We start from the raw sequence: 16,456 nt of genomic DNA, 5'->3' as shown, positions 1-16,456 counted from the left end.
ATATTAATTATTATACTTATTATAAGAGGGAATTTAAGTTATTTTAGCTCTTTAAATAGCTATATATTTAATTATTAAAGTAAGTATTATTAAAGGAAGCTATATAGGCTTTTTAAATTATTATTAGAAATAATCTATATAGTATTATATAAATATAGGTAATATTATATAAGTTTTATATAATACTTTACTAATAGTATTATTAATATAGCTTTTAATTATATCTCTAAGTATATTTAATAGCTACTAATTATAATCTTTTTTAATTTTTTATATATTTTATTACTTTTAGGATTATAAGGTTATTAAGGCACTTTATAATATAATAATATTAGTTACTATTAATAGGAAAGGTATATTTTATAATAGCTTTTAATAAGGGATAATTTATAGATTATAAAGTTAAAGAAATAGCTTAATTTCTTCTTATTTATTAATTAATATATATATAAATTAAAGTAAAATATATATATTTACCTTAACTATAACCTATTATATATTAAAGAGAGAAATCTTAAGGGAATAAAGTATAATAATAATATACTTATTAATATTAATATTAATAATAAGATACTTTTAATAGAGAATATACTTATAAAAAAGCCTTTAATTTATAATAAATACTCTTAAATAACAATTAATTAAATAATCTTTAAAATAAAAAAAACTTCCTTTAATAAGAAAATACTATTAATAAATTAACCTAAGAGCTTTTTATATTATATTCTTAAGAATATCTTAGAATAATATATATTAATACTTATTATAAGATTATATTAACTTTAAATATATCTATTAAAGGAATTACTAAAGGATACAATTATATTAATTAATAAGTATATTAATAATTATATAGAGGTTTACTATAGTATATTATAAATATAATTTTATAGACTTATAAAGTAATTTATAAGGAAAAAAGGTAAAGTAATTATAATTATAATAGTATTATATAAATCTATATACCTATTAGGCTTAATATTATATTTATTAATCTTTAAAGTATTTAAGAAGATTTATATATAAAGAAGTTAATATTATTAATAATTAATAAAGTATATATATATACTAGGCTAATAAGAGAATATTTATTAAAGATTTTCTTATTTTTCTTTATACTCTTTAATAGTCTTTAAAAAGAATATATTTCTTTAAATAATAATAAAATCCTTTTAATCTTATTTATTACTTATAATTTCTTATTTATTACTTAATTTACTATTTATCTACTTAATAGTAAATTAATACTTTTATAAACCTTTTTAATACTTTTATATTATAGCTAATATATTCTTATTAATATACTAATAATATAGCTAAAGCTATATATTATAGAAGAATTCCTTATAAGTATTATATAATATATAATTATAATCTATAATAATAATATATAGAAAGAGAGAGTTAATAAGAAAAGAATCTTTTTATATTACCTCTATAAACTTATTAATAAGAAACTATAGAAACTAATAGAAGAATTTAATATTTTTATTATATATAAAAGTAAATATAAGTAAGAAAATAGTATTAAAAGAAGTAATACTATTAACTTAAATTAGCTTTATATTAAATCAGTTAATATTATATATTATATTTATTATTATAATATAAAAGAACTATAGCTAAAAATAAAGCTTATAATTTATAAGCTTAATAAGATATTAAAGTTATTCTTAATTATTTGCTTTAAAGTAATATAGTATTTAATTCTTCTCTATAAGTATAATACTAGCCTATATTATTAATAATCCTCTTACTTATATCTTCTATTTATTTCTCTATATATTCTAGATATTATTTTTAATTAAAAAGATATTTAAAGTACTCTTAATAAATACCTAGAGAGTAAATTATATTATATTATTTATATTAATTACCTTAAAGATAATATAATCTCTTATAGAATTACTAATAGTATAATACTTAGGAAATACTAATAAATTATCTTAAGAATAGTTATATTCTTTATATAATACTTTAATAGACTATAGACTATTAAGAGATATATAAGAAATAATATTAATTTAAAATAAGTAATTTACTTTTTATAATATAGTCTTTTAAAGGCTAGCGCTATATTAATATAGTTTACTTTAATATATATAAGTAAGATTATATTATATTAGAAAATTATTTATAATATTAGCAGATTAAATCTATATAATATAATATTTATAATCCTTTATATAGTATTATATATAGTTAATTATAATATCTTTACTTTCTTAAGGCTTTAATAAGGGTAAAGAAGGTATTAAATTATAAGCTATAATTATAGAAGTTAAAGTTTATATTAAAATGCCTATAGATAATAAACTAGGTATTTTAATTTTACTTAAAGTAGCTTTATTAATACTTTTTTTATTAGAAGATATTATAATAACTTTATAATAATTAATACTATTATTTTCCTTCTTTATATTATCTTTAATATAGTTAAAAAGTATTATATTTATACTTTATCTTATATATTTTAATTAGCTAATAGGCTTTATAGATACCTATATATTTTAGTTAATTAAAGGGCTTTAATTATATTATTATATAGATTAATTAATTAATTAATTAAATATTTAAATTATAGGCTATAATAGCTTTAATTTATATATTATATATCCTATTAATAAATATTCTTTTAATAAATAGAGAAGTAATAATACTAAGGTATTATAATATAATAGTTTATTAATATAGCTAATCTTATTATAATATTAGCCTTATTTACTATATTAAGCTAATTGCTTTATCTTTATAATAAAAAGAATATAAGTCTATTTAAAAGGGCTTTATAAATTATAATATTAGACTTCTGCTATAAGGTAATTATAATCTAGTTATATAGTATTAAAGAGATAGATATTAAACTTTTACTAATTACTTTAATTTTTATTAAATTTAATAGAAAAAACTATTCTTTAATTTAATATAATTTAAGTAAATTATAGTTAATTTAATATATTAAGGTAAATATATTATTATAAGGTTATTATAAAAATTATATAGCCTTTTTATATAAAGGGAATTTAATTATATTTAATAATAGCTAGAAAAATACTAGTTAAATATAGAGATTATATTTAAATCTACCTTTTATAAGTTTTTTATATTTTAACTAATTATAAATATTATTTATACTATTTTAATTAAAGAGGCTAGCGCCTTCTAAATTAGGTTTAGCCTATACCTACACCGTGACCCGAAGGTTCTGCACCGTAACCGGAAGTATAGCCTATAGTTACTTAGAGGCCTCATTTAGGCTGCCACATATTGGTTAGCGCTGTTATCGTTATCCACTTCTTGAATCCATTACATTGCCAGCTGGCAAGCCATCTACAGTTAGATGAGCAACCACTTCATCACATGCAACCAATCCGAATAGGTCTACCCTGTACAGTATTAAAAACCAGGGTTAATTCTTATCTGCATTATGAGTGTATGAATGTGTGTTGAAATTGTTAGATGAACACATAATAATAACTCGCATTTCATTTACGAACCTCTATTTGATTACATCTCAACTGCCAATATTTCAAGTCAACTGATTGGGTAGTATCAGGCTTCGTGAATTGACTTGCCGCCCGTCTCATCATTACATATTAACTAAAATAATTATTGAAATTCATGTGTATAGATTAGCTTGGGAAGAGTTGCATTTGTCCCTGCTTTTTATTTTTTATTGTTTTTCCATTTTTCATTTCGTCATGTTTATCTGCATGTTACAACACACCATCTCATCCACTGCAATATGCAATAGACCCAACCAAATACCAACTCCAACATACCTCATCAATATATACTGTATTGTACCCTTATATCACCACCTAACGAATTAAGGAACACAACAAGTTCAAGACCATTCATGATGCTTTATGCTACAAACCAAGTATGCTTTGCATTCAGTATCCGCTGACAACCTTAACCTTGACGTGCATCCCTTTAGCGGGCCGGGCCGTTACACCGCCCCGAATTTCCACATTCTTCTCGTCCATCTCCTCCGGATTCGCCAGCGAGAACTCGAAGCGGCCAATCCATGCTGCCAGTAGACAAGCGAACTCTGCCTTTGCAAAGCTTGATCCGATGCAGCTTCGCGGCCCATGCAAGAAGGTCAGGAACGCGTAGTTGCTGCTCGCTCCCCCACTTGCGGCCTTGCGATCGGCACCATTTTTGCTCTCTCCGCCTGCTGACAGCCACCGGTCTGGGTTGAACTGATCTGCATCTGGCCCCCAGAGATCGTGGTCGAAATGTGTCGCCCAAGGCACTATGACAATTCGAGTACCACGGCGGATCGGCTGGCCGAGAATTGTTGTGTCATAAGCAGCATCGCGCATTGTCAATGGTACAGGTGCATAATATCGTAGAACTTCACTGCACACCGCGTTTAGATACGGCATGCGATCGATATCGAGGCTAGTAATATCGACATCTGAATCAACTGATGGTAAACGTTCTCGTATTTCTTCTCTGAGCCTGGCCTGAATGTCGCTGTGCCGCGAAAGCATGTAGATCGCCCAAGTCATAGCTGACGCCGTTGTCTCGTGTCCAGCAGCGAGGAATGTCATGAGCTGATCTACCAGGTTCTCGTCAGTGAAGCCGCCGCTCTCAAGGGCAACTGAGAGGATATCAACGTCAGCTTGCTCCTTGTTGGCCATCTTTGCCTTCTTCTCCTGGATCAGGTCTCGACAAATTGCTCGAATATCGCTTGCAGCCTCGGCAATGTCTTCATTTCGACGGAATGGCAGCTTGGTAATGAACTCCATGGGAATGATCATGCCAACGAAAGCTAGGATCTGGGCTTGACGGGACGGCTTAAAGATCTTGCTGTATGTTTGTGCCAGTGTGTTATCAGGGTTCTGTATGGCGCCAAAGTCTCGTCCCATCCCCGCAAGGCCGATGATGTCGAGTGTTGCCCGTGATGCCCAACCAGAGATTTCCACCTGCGTCTCTTCTTGTTGACCGAACTCTGCCATCATTGTCCGTGTCACTTCTCGAGCTTTGCGCCAGAACACCGGATATAAGTTCTTAATATGGCGAAAGGCGAATGCGGGCGTCAAGCTACGACGCTGCATCTTGTGCTCCTCACCTTCAGCTAGCAAGACACCAACTCCAAGGATGCGGCCGATGGACCATCGAAAGTGACTTGGCTTCGGGAAGGCGTAGCTGTTTGTGACAAGAACCTCAGCCAATGCCTTGGGTGAGCTTACCATGACTCTCTCCTGGTTGAAGAAGCCACGATAACAGATTAACCCGTCATTCGGAATTTCAGAGGCCCTGGCGTTTCTCTGTCAGCAACCACTTTACACAACAGGATAGAACTTGAGATGGACATCCACTAACCATTGCCGCATTGGTACACCAGAGGGCTCGGCCATTATCTTCTTAGACTGCCCCATGAGCCAATGATTGCCGGAGGGTCCAGGAAGATGTCGTAGTGGCGACACGAGCAAAGGGTATATCCATACTGCCCAGACAACCCAGACAGCGAATCCAGCAATCCAAAGTACGGGAAAGCGACCCAGGAGCTGAGACTTGGACCAATCGTCATGTGCCCAGGCGAGGGTCAGCGTGCTTATGGCAGAAGTCGCCGTGATAATCTCCCATGGCAGGCCCATGATAACGCAAACCCAGGTATTTGCACTCTGAGATGATGGATTGGCAGTCAATTTACGTGTACAATCGTCGAGCAAGTGCAAATATCTGTAACGGGCGAGAGTTGCGCGTCTTAACCCAGACTAAGGGAGTACGGAGACAGGGGAATGGTATATAAGCGATTCGTCTATCTTGCATGTGGTGGGGATGCCCCGAAGCTCCAAGACCGTGTGTCTGAGACTGTAGGTTCCAAGACTCGAGTCGTCAGAGACATATGAATGGATGCCTCGGACTCGCAGCGCATGGCCCCGACCCGGTGGTTTACATTGCGCCGTGCCGTTCCAGCTGGCATCATCGATACAATAAACAAGAGGGTCTTGGTTGCGGACCTGCAAGCGCTAGTTCTATTATAGTATCGCTTGCGGAGAATGGGCCAAGCGTTTCATTTAGCCCGACGGAGCGAGGTGACTAGGGTCTTGGAAACACTGTTCTGTTATGTGCAATCATTACTTTGTTAACACGCTGACTTGTGTCTTGTCTTTCATTTAAAAAAAAAAAAAAAACCATCGCTAATTCCGCTACGGCAATAGGTCACCCGTTTAACACTGCAATGATCCTCCAATCTTGCCCTTGCGCCCCATAAAACCACTTCCAATATCCGACCGTATCCGTAAGTGCGTGGCCTAATAGCCCAGGCAAAAAGCAACCAGAAACACCTCCCAAATTGTTGTCGACCTTGTGCAATCTCAAGCTTGCAGCGAACTCCACTCAAAACCGTGTCATATGCCGTCCTTTATATCTGTGACGCGAGAACTCGTAAATCGCACTCGCCCAGCATGTTACCAGATGCCAGATTATTATGACTAAAGAGTCAACATCTCCTGCGTTATTCATCCTATTCCATCGAATGCACCCTGTGGACAAGCTACCATCTCTGATTTGAGTGGTACGGCATATCTGGTGCGGTTTCGTTGTTTCCCAGACCTTCGTAAGGCGAACCAGTCTGCACTTGCAAAGGGTTTCGAAGAGTCCTGGCTCTCGGGCGTTGGTCCTGCGCATCTTGTGAAGAATATGGAGATAGCTCTGGCAAAACCGCGGGGGGCAATTGAGTTTCTACGCCGCGATCTTGGGCTGACGTCGACACTACATTCGCATCCTGGGCGTGGCCTCGTCCCCATTCCTGGGGTTGTCTTTCCACTGGCAATTGTTCAGGTTGCGGCCGAATGGAGGGTAGTTCAACAGCAGGCACAGTGGGCTGTCGGGGCGTCTCCGTGGAAACTGCTCGGTTGCGGGAATCGGGAATCGGTAGAGTATTGTGTGTGTTTGAATTGTCATGACGTGCTCTAGTTCGGCGGTGCTGGTGTTCAACGCCTTCTCTTGGTGGCGATCTTCTTGCTGCTGTTACAGCGTGAGGCGGAGAGCCATTTCGTCGGTCCGCACCTGTAGGGTGAGCTCTGAGATGGGCCAGCACCTCATCCGGCAATTGTTGAGCTGCCAGTCTGTTGAACGCATTAGTTGATTGCTCGAGTGAGCAGTTCATACCAGAATATCTTTACGTACCCGGGATTAATGCCTCTGGATCTCATGAGATTCATGAATGCCCTAGCAGAACTGCCGCCTTGTGTCTTTGGTTCCGCATGAAGCTTGTCTCGACAGTAGGGACAACTATCCGAGTCTTCGAACCATTTCTTGATGCAGTGGTCACCAAAAATGTGTCCGCATTTGGGCAAACGAAGAGGGGCTTCTTTAACACCCTCAGGAGTCTCTACACAATATTCATTGTAGCAGATAACGCAACCTGTAAATTATCAGCCTCCACTTCAGCTCGAACATGAGTCATTTCTTACTTCTGTCTGCTTCCGGCAACTCTTCAAGCTCAACACTCTGAAGTGATCGGAGTGTCATCTTGGAAGCCACCATCTTTGTCGACACAGAGCCTCTTGCGATTTGCATTTGCCGAATAAAGACTTCGTCCGACTCTTGAGAGGAATCCGAACCACCTGGGCTATGGAGTACATAGTCAGGAGGGCCATAGTATCCTTCGTCCTCATCTTCACGCCCGACTTCTGTCGCCATTGGACGTGATGAGGTTGACCTACGCGGTCGCGGATGAGATCTACGATATCCGGTCGAGGGAGGGGCGGGTCCTAAAGGGAAATATTAGCATCTGCAAGCCGTGCACAAAACACACAGGGCTTCGCAAACCCGCCGCCTGGTGTTACTGGAAGGAAGCATTGACGTATTGGCAACAGAAGGGGACTTACTGTTAGGAGAAGGGATACCGCCAAAACCTCTGGTCGCTATGGAGGCAGTCGAAAAATGGCTTCGTCTTGTTGATACTGGGTAATATGGAAGAGGTGGTTGGGGAGCTGGTGCAAAGTTTGAAAAATATTGGTTGCTGTAGCTGTGTGCAAAGTTGGCTCCAGAATCGGGATATGGGTAGTTTGGGCGATGCATTGAATTGGCTTCTGGGCCCGGCATATGTGACTGCCAGTCCATGTGTGTGCCACCTGGAATTTGATTTGCGAAAGCCGCATCATGGCTGTGATTGCCAATGCTTGCAGGTACTGGCGGAACGGCGAGCGGCATGCTGCTGCGATACGACTGAGGATGGCCACCTAACCGTGGTGATATTGGCCCATGCATGCTGCCTGAAAATGGACCAGAAGGGGGCAGGCCCTGAAGAGGTGGTAACATAGCTGCGTGATGGCTATAGGGATCCGGACCAGAGCTGGGCGGAGGCAATCCAACTTGGTGTGAATAGATGTGAGGCAGGCTCGGGGTTTGTGCTTGCCATGGATAGGGACCTGGGTTCTGTGACTGCGGATGGGATGCCCAATAAGTAGAGGCAGAATGCACTGGATCGTAATGACCGTTGGGCCGCTGGTGACCATTTGATGCGATATAATCCATGGGCTCCATCACGGGTAAACTGGTCTAGATCTGACGCGATGTCGGCCTATTCTTGGCTTACTGATAGTGCAAGTCGCTCGCAGAACACAGGCCCACCTGCAGCTTATTGAAGCTACAAAGACGAGCAGTATCGCGGTGGGCAGGTTCAGCCTGGCCAGCTCTTGAACAGCACAAAGTTTGAGGGAGAGAGGTTGGCGGAGGACTGATTGCACAAAGGTCCACGTAAGAGATGGATGGGTATGTGTATTCGTGTTATATCAGTGTTGGACTAGTACTATTGGTAGCACGCTGCAGTCACAGAGCGGTGATCGGGGGACGCAGAAAGGTTGTGGTCATGAGACCACAGCACCCCGGACGCCGAGGCAGGGCAAGCAGACGGATAGTCAGTCTTTGAAGCGAAAGAGTGAGACCGACAGTCAGAATCAGAATCAGAATCAGAGTAAGAGCCAGCGAACGAGAAGTTGGCCGTTGAGAAAGCTAGAGAGGGCGAGAGCTGCCAGGTTTGAGTATGACTATCAGTATAATGCGTATGATTTGATTGATGATGAGGGGCAGTCGACTGTTCGTTATCGGATATTTGCGATAACGCCGATGACGACGTAGTTTCAACTCTAGCGGCGGCGTACTGCGACGATACGATGATGAGGCGGGGGTTTGTCTGGCAATTGTGTGGAAGTGCGTTTGCGTCGTCGAAGTCAACCACAGGGCGAGTGAGAGTGGAATGGGGGAAGAGAAGGAAAAGAAGTCGAAAGATACGGAGGGAGAATATGGCAATAATATGGTGCGGAAGACAGAAGAGTTTTGGTAAGAGGCAAGTAAAGAAAAAGCGAATGCCACGTCTTGTGCGGAAGAAGAGACGAGACTAGGACCAGGCAACGGACGGTGTTGATGCTATGGGTTGATTGCAGGGACAGGTCAAGAGAGGCCGGCTTGGTTGGGGTGGAATTAAAATGTACGGTAGGTAGGTTAGTTGGTAATGGGCAAGGTAAGCAAGCTACCGTGCGATGTGCAGTGATGGAAGGTACGATATGGCGTCTTTGTCAGTGTCTTGCACAAGCTGGTTTTGTCAAATCCCGGCTACGGCAAGTAAGGGAAAGAGGCCGATCTGGGTTGAACCTGCCTATTATGATACGGCTTAGAATATTGCGTTGAGGTTGAGTCACAGTACAAGACAATGGCAAAGAAAGATACAGGTGTAATTGATTCATAAAAAGGTTTTCACCACCATTGCCTTGCCGAGACACGGCTTCATTAATCATAAGTCAAAGGTGGAGATGAGAGGAGAAGCAGAGGTAGCGGCGGCAATGTAATGTAAAAGTGCAGATGCAGGACTGGGCAAATGCAGGCAGGTAGGATATTGGAAGGACCCGGCAAAAACCTAAGAAAACAGACGAAATGACATTAAGTGGAAGCTCGGCTTCAATTGTGGACGTTTGCAGGCGTACGAGGCGTCTAGGTGGTGTAGCATACCTCAGCAACCAGGTAGCAGGTAATAAAATGAATGCCCGGCCTCACTTGGCTGAGGACGGCACAAGTCACAATACAGGTCAGATTCAGTCTACCGGAAGGGGTGCCTGTAAGAGAGGGGAAAGAAAAAGAGAGGGAGAAAGCCTTGTTCCCCCCAGCCTGGCGCATTTGTTTAACTCCAGAGAGGGGGAAAGGATAAGAAGAATGAGCGTGAGAAACCCTGGCAAATACATACCATAACCGGGCATGTTGCATTGTTGGCAATCGGGTAGTCGCAAGTCGGCGGATGGATATGATGATCAAATTTTCATTTGCATTACATTCAACAACTCAAAATGTGCCGAAAGGCCGACCGCAGGGTCCCTTGTAGCTTGGAGGTAAGAAAGTTATCAATGCGGGACTGCAAGGGAACCGAACTAAACAGGTTGGCGGAGTTATGATAAGCGCAATGGCCGAGAATGGATCATCGGGAACGAGTATCAACAAACAAATGCACTTATCCGGAGACTGGGAGACTTGGGTAGGTGGGAGCAAAAGAAATAAATAGTAACAAGTGAACAAGTCGCATATGTTTGCATCAACATAAACAACAGACGGGTATCACGTTCGACTCTGATTGTGAACAAAAAAAACATCCCACTTGGGTATCCCACTACTCGATTCGTATAGTACCTCCACTTCCAAGAACGCAACAAGCCGACCCAAAAGGAGTCATTTCTGATTCATGCCCATAGTTGTGATGGTCATGTGAAAGCAAAAGTCTAGCCGCCAACTCAGCTGCATGCGCAGGGTAAGGAAGAAAGAGGACAAAAAGAAAAGGACAAAGCCCGAGACGACCGACAACGCAGCAGTCACTTTATTAGCCAGTCCATAAAATAGTCCAGGTCCCCAATGGCCAAGGATCACCGATCAAGCCAGCGCACTGAGAACCTAGATAGCTCATGGCTTAAGCCCAATGGTCACTAACATTATATTTTCTACGTAGCTTCGGCGTGCACATGATGCGAAGAGGCAGTAGAAGCTATGATGGATGGATGTCATGGTCAAGGCTATTGGACGGTTGGAACATATCCGTTCAAGGATGGAGTTAACTTTAGGTTGTGGGCCTGAGTTCTTAGGTGACTCCACAGTGGAATGCCACTGGAAGAGCTCCGTTGCATTGCTCAACATGGCTTGCTGAACAAACTCTCAGTCACGATTGATGATGGTATCCTCCATATGACGATACTACTACAGGCTTCAGCTGATCATGTTGAGTATTCGAAAACAAAATAGAGAAAGAATACTGTCCACTAATCTCAATTATAGCCTCTCAGTCTCGGCTAAGATCATAGGTAAGTACCTAGTCTAAAGTTTGAAGAGCACTCCACTAACCGACAACCAAGGTGTACACACATCTGACTGGACCGATCATATGTCAGAAAATACTCTACAAGGGGGTCATGAAGGTACTACAAACAAGTTAAACTTATCAAGGCACATCACATAGAGTTAACAACCAGTATCCTGCAGTAGCAGACCTCAGCCAGTTATGTAGAATCTTCATTCTTACTAGAAACATGCCATCGTGTGAGTGTCCACCGCATCGCATCACATCACATTACCAATGATAGCACACAACCCATGAGTCCACATCTACTGGTACCAAGTATAAAGATCTAACCCACTCTTAACTATGTCTCTTAGGTTAAATATGGGAGTGAGTGACCACTGAAACCCGATTACGAAGAGTCATACATAGTTCGAACCAAACCTAACCGTCGTCAACCTTGCGTTCCTCTGACGTTCGAAACTCTCCAAAAAGCCATTCAAGTCAAGCTGCAGGCATTCGATATGTCGCTCAGTACAATAAGCAGGAAACCTGCATAACCACATAAGAAGGGTTCTCCCTACCTACTAACCTATCCAAATGCAGTAACGCCTCCTTTTCACCAAAGTCCGACCGCATCGTTACGCAAAATACATCAGAATAAAGAAAAGAGGCCCGATGACCTGTCGTTGATGATCTGCCTATCATAAACTCACATGACATTGGCTTCCCTTTACGAACTCTCCTGCATTAAAAGAGGGATAGTTGTTCGGCCCGGATATCCATGAGTAAATAATTATATACATATGCGTGTTTCCTTTCCTTGACGGCACAACCGAGCGGATACCTACTGCAATAGCAAACACAGCACAGCATGAATAAACCTACACAATATAGTATTCCCTGGTAAGCGGTATTACTACTTCAAACAGCCACCGTGTAATTTCCACCTTGCAGATAGTACGAATACTTGAGCAGTCCATCCGAATAAGCGACAAAGTGGCTCAGTAACTACCCGAAACTCTGTCTTTGAAAACACGCAACACGGATAAGCATTTTGAAATACGAGTAATGTGCTAACGGCAACTTTACAGAACACCATTTTCGTTATTCCACAAGTTGATAAAAGTATAACAACAACATCTACAACTATGGTAGCATCTGGCCTATGCACTTTTCAACGTGCCCATCTACAACTTGATCGAATCATTAATCTCCGTGCCGTTAGCATATCTGCTGATTACTTAAAGCCTCAACAACTGCAACCACTTTAATCTACAAAAAGAATCACGTCAAGCTGTAACTAGAGCCTCAGACGTCGGCTTGATTCTTCTTTAGATGTCATTGGTGCACTCGCTAGTCAATGGGATCGGCAACAAGTCAAGCTCGAGAATGCTGAAAGTATCGTCACACGCAAACATTTCATTCGTCATCTCCCTTGATCAAATATCATTGACAACCGTGCACGCTCGGGGCTGGCTCATTTTGGCATTTTTGTGCTTATTTCCTATTCTAGTTCTTTGCCGGGACTCGGCTCAATAGCTGGGAACAGCGCACAGCTGATACATAAATGGCCATCCCCCAGGCACGACATGTAGGAGGGAGCGTGAAAGCACACGTCAATGCAGAAGCCCTGTGATTATTTACCAAGCTCGGAAACAGGCTTTGTATTCCCTGCTTTGTCTCATGGTGAGGTAAGGCCTCATTGCTATACCGGACGAGAATAGCGCTACATGTCTTTGTTGCACGCTTCGCCAATGCAAGAGACAGATGATATTGCCAGAAGATGCAGAACCCTCGCCATTAGGCCATCCGCCACGGCTCACAACGGCTTCCGTCCGGTCCAGGTTGTTTGTGCATGCTGCAAGCACACGCCTATACCTCCACCAACGCCTCGGAGAAGGTAACACTGCAGATAGGACTCATTTCCTTCCAAGTCCAACAGCTAAAAATCCGGCCACAAGATGTTTGCTTACAACCAGGTATCCGCATCCTATTTTCATTTCTTGGGCAACCGATACTTTCCTCCAGCTAGCTCCAACTTATTATCCGCCACCTTTTCTGCCAGAAATTCTTGCAGCTCCTCATTGGTCCACGAACAACCGTCAGGAATTAGCATCTTCATCATCATCAACATCTGGCCAAGCGGCATAGTTGGTGCCGAGTTTGTCAACATGCCCACTATAAACTGCCAGTACACGGTACGCCGCTCCTGCTCCTTTGAATCGATCTTGGGTTTGCGTGGAGACGGCTGGCCACCGTCAGCATCTTGACTATCGTTGAGCGAATCTGATTCTCCTGTCTCGTTTACGTCGTCAAGTCGCTCCAACACCATGTAGGTTCGATTACCGATATCACGAATCACTCTCTTGGAGACCCAGAATTTGAGGGCAAGCCCAAGAAGATCTTCATCGATCATGAGTTGCTGCCATATCCTGTCAAAAGTCCGCTGTGTAGGACCAGACCCCCCTTCATTGTTTTCATCCTGAAATACGTAGATTACTGCAGCTTCGTATGTCTTGCACTCGAGCTCCACCGACCGATCTTCAAAATCGAGTTTGACAGTTGCCGAGCCTAGCTGGTCCAGCCAGTTGAGTTTACGTGATGTTTTGAGCCGTTCGAACCCTTGTTCGTATCTCTTTTGCATTCCTGTGACAGGCGCCGGTATTGTGAACGGCTCCTTGGGAAGACTAGGCCAGAATAGTCGTGATAGGATCTTGGAATGGTACATGGGTGCTCCGGAGTCGTTCGAAGTTTGCCGGATGTTCTTGCCCAGGACTGCATCAACTCTCTTCGAGTCTTGGATATCCTTCATCATGACATCGCAGTTTTGTAGAGCACTCTCACCAAACCGCTTCTTGAGAAGGCTCAATACCTTCGTCTCTTGTAGAAAGGTTGTCTGATCTGAGAGGAGTCGCTCCGCAATAATCAGCTGGAACTCTTTGATGAAGATGTCCTGAGAACCAAGTGCATTAATGAGAGTGCCAATGACGTCCTCATTTCTTGGTCTCTTGTAGTTCACACCCGCGTCCACAGGGTCAGGAACCCAGGTCATGTCGTTCCAATCAAGATCCTCGTCCTCAACCTGACGCCGTTGTTGTTGGGAGGCCACATTAAGCAGTACTGCTAGCTCCGCCAAATTTGCTTTCCCTTCCTCTGTATCAGCATCACTGGGGTTGGAAAGCAGGCCACCAACAACGATTCGAATAGCATCGTCCCTTTGGCAGAGATACAGCTGTAGAGCGTGAACTACACGGTCAAGGAGGACTTTAGAATGGTCCAAGGCGTGGAATGTACGGATCATGGAGATGTATGTTTGAAGGATATCGGAGGTCGACCTGCCAGGATGAAGAAGCCGCTTCTGTAGAGCCGTGGAGAAAGCGTCAGTAAGTTGTAGGCGACGCTGTGGTGTTGTGACGGCGAGGCGAAGATCCTCAAGGCCACCTCTACTCTCGGGCCACTTCAATGCAATGTCAAAGAGTTCCTGGATTCGCAGTGTTGCAAGGCGTCCTATCGCGATATTCTTCCAGCACTCTACGTCACTCCATGCGATGTGCGTTTCGAGGCGGCTAAAGACTTCGACGGCAAGACGCCCATATTGGTTCTCGACCCATTCTGAAAGATGACCCAGACAACCAGAAGAAATACTAGCGGATGGTGTCGCCGACTGCTCTGGCACTCCCCAAACCCCTGAGTACGATATTCGAATAAAGTCTTTCATGCTGGCATCCATAATTTCTGCAAACAGGACCTGGAACTTTTCTCCCACTAGGCCAACGTTTTTCAGAGATTCCAAGAGACCCAACAACTCTTTGCGAGCCGCCGAGTCATCCCCTTGCGACTCTAGGTACGATACAGATCCATCATAACGCTTGCCTGTGCCAAGATTCAGACGGATAAGACGTCGCAGGACATTGGTCAAAGCATCCGTCAGGCCTTGGCATAGAGAATTGCCTATGATAGCATGAAGATCTCGGCGGAATTTTGAGAATGCTGCGTTTGAGGAAGCCTCATCTTCATAGCCTTGTACTATGAGAGTCAAACCCCAGTGATACTGTCTATGAGCTGCCTCAAGAGTTGAGATGCTCGAAAGCAAAACTTGTGTCTGATCGTCTTGACTGGCGCAGGCAGCCAGTAGTGGCATAACATGGTGAACAAAGTGCTGACGTACTTGATGCGTATGCCATAGTAGAATGTCTTCGGTTTGAGTCGCCCCAGGTAAGAAGCTGCCAGAGTAGAGAAGCAGGGCGATAGAATCACGAACACCCAAGTCAACCTCTTGCGACTCTGGTGGTAAGGTCCCAAAGGAATCTTCCACAGCCACTGAAGTCGGCAACTGTATCTTGGAGGTGACGATATGCCATGCCCGATCCCACCTTACTTGATCATCAGCATGATGGAGAGTTTCATGAAAGAGTGGTGGCGGCGGTGGTGGGGGAAGAGCATGCTGAGATGACGACGCGTGGGGACCTCCAAAGGCAGCGCCTTGATCAGTGAAGGTAGCGATGGGCGTTGAGTGAGGCGTGGGCAAAGAAACGTCGGTCTGAAAAACGGACCTAAAGACCTTTTGCTTGCGGGCTCGATATCTCGACGCTGACATGGCCATTGTCGCATAGTAAAGTGTGGTCTAGGCAGGGGGTGAGAATGTCAACAAAAGACTTGTTTTGGTTGTTGCTAGCGCGTGCGAAAGGCGAAAAGGCAGGCGATAGTTTGCACCGGGTAACTGCCGTTTACGTAACGTGTGCTTACATCAAGGAGTGGAGGGTATGACGGGCCGTGCTTACTTCTGGACGTTGGAAGACCCACCCAATCAAGATTGAGGCGGCCGACTCACTTACACGATTTACCATGTTGAGGTTGAAGGATCCAGTAGGACGAACTGTCTAACCGGATCGAATCGATGGCCATAGACTACCTAGATACGTACCAGGGAGTGCCGATGCTTTTTTTTTCGTCTGCTATAGTTGTTTATTGTGTTTCAGATAAGGTATGCACTTTCTCACTGGACGTTTCACCAGTTAGCGTTTTGACTGGAGCTAGAGCCAACCAACAAGTTTATCATGGAATCTTACTAGGACAAGATGGCTTCTAGAGATTGACTTTGATGCCGGCAGTTTGATGTCAGATCTTCATGTTTGATCCGTAGCCCCACAGTAAATGGTTTAAAATTGAAGTACGTGC

General features: G+C 42.1%; 3 protein-coding genes across 3 annotated transcripts; all 3 read right to left on the bottom strand.

Moving 5' to 3' along the window:
- Positions 1-3,896: 3,896 nt before the first annotated feature.
- Positions 3,897-5,609, bottom strand: FSST1_003904 (cytochrome P450; the record flags this gene model as incomplete). The annotated part of the gene is made up of 2 exons (XM_083230026.1): positions 3,897-5,268; positions 5,335-5,609. 2 exons carry the CDS (start codon positions 5,607-5,609, stop codon positions 3,897-3,899), a joined length of 1,647 nt encoding a protein of 548 aa, XP_083087334.1.
- A 902-nt stretch (positions 5,610-6,511) lies between these two features.
- FSST1_003903 (uncharacterized protein) lies at positions 6,512-8,508 on the bottom strand (the record flags this gene model as incomplete). Its single annotated transcript, XM_083230025.1, has 4 exons — positions 6,512-7,085; positions 7,147-7,384; positions 7,434-7,733; positions 7,851-8,508. The coding sequence occupies 4 exons, from the start codon at positions 8,506-8,508 to the stop codon at positions 6,512-6,514; spliced, it is 1,770 nt and encodes a 589-aa protein (XP_083087333.1).
- A 4,766-nt stretch (positions 8,509-13,274) lies between these two features.
- Positions 13,275-15,881, bottom strand: FSST1_003902 (anaphase promoting complex subunit 2; the record flags this gene model as incomplete). Its single annotated transcript, XM_083230024.1, has 1 exon — positions 13,275-15,881. One exon carries the CDS (start codon positions 15,879-15,881, stop codon positions 13,275-13,277), a length of 2,607 nt encoding a protein of 868 aa, XP_083087332.1.
- Between the last annotated feature and the right edge of the window lie 575 nt (positions 15,882-16,456).

The sequence above is a fragment of the Fusarium sambucinum genome, chromosome I (assembly GCF_050947815.1).
Source record: "Fusarium sambucinum isolate potato_lamoka chromosome I, whole genome shotgun sequence".
In the NCBI taxonomy this organism is placed as follows: Eukaryota; Fungi; Ascomycota; class Sordariomycetes; order Hypocreales; family Nectriaceae; genus Fusarium; species Fusarium sambucinum.
This window is presented reverse-complemented; position numbering and strand designations above follow the sequence as displayed.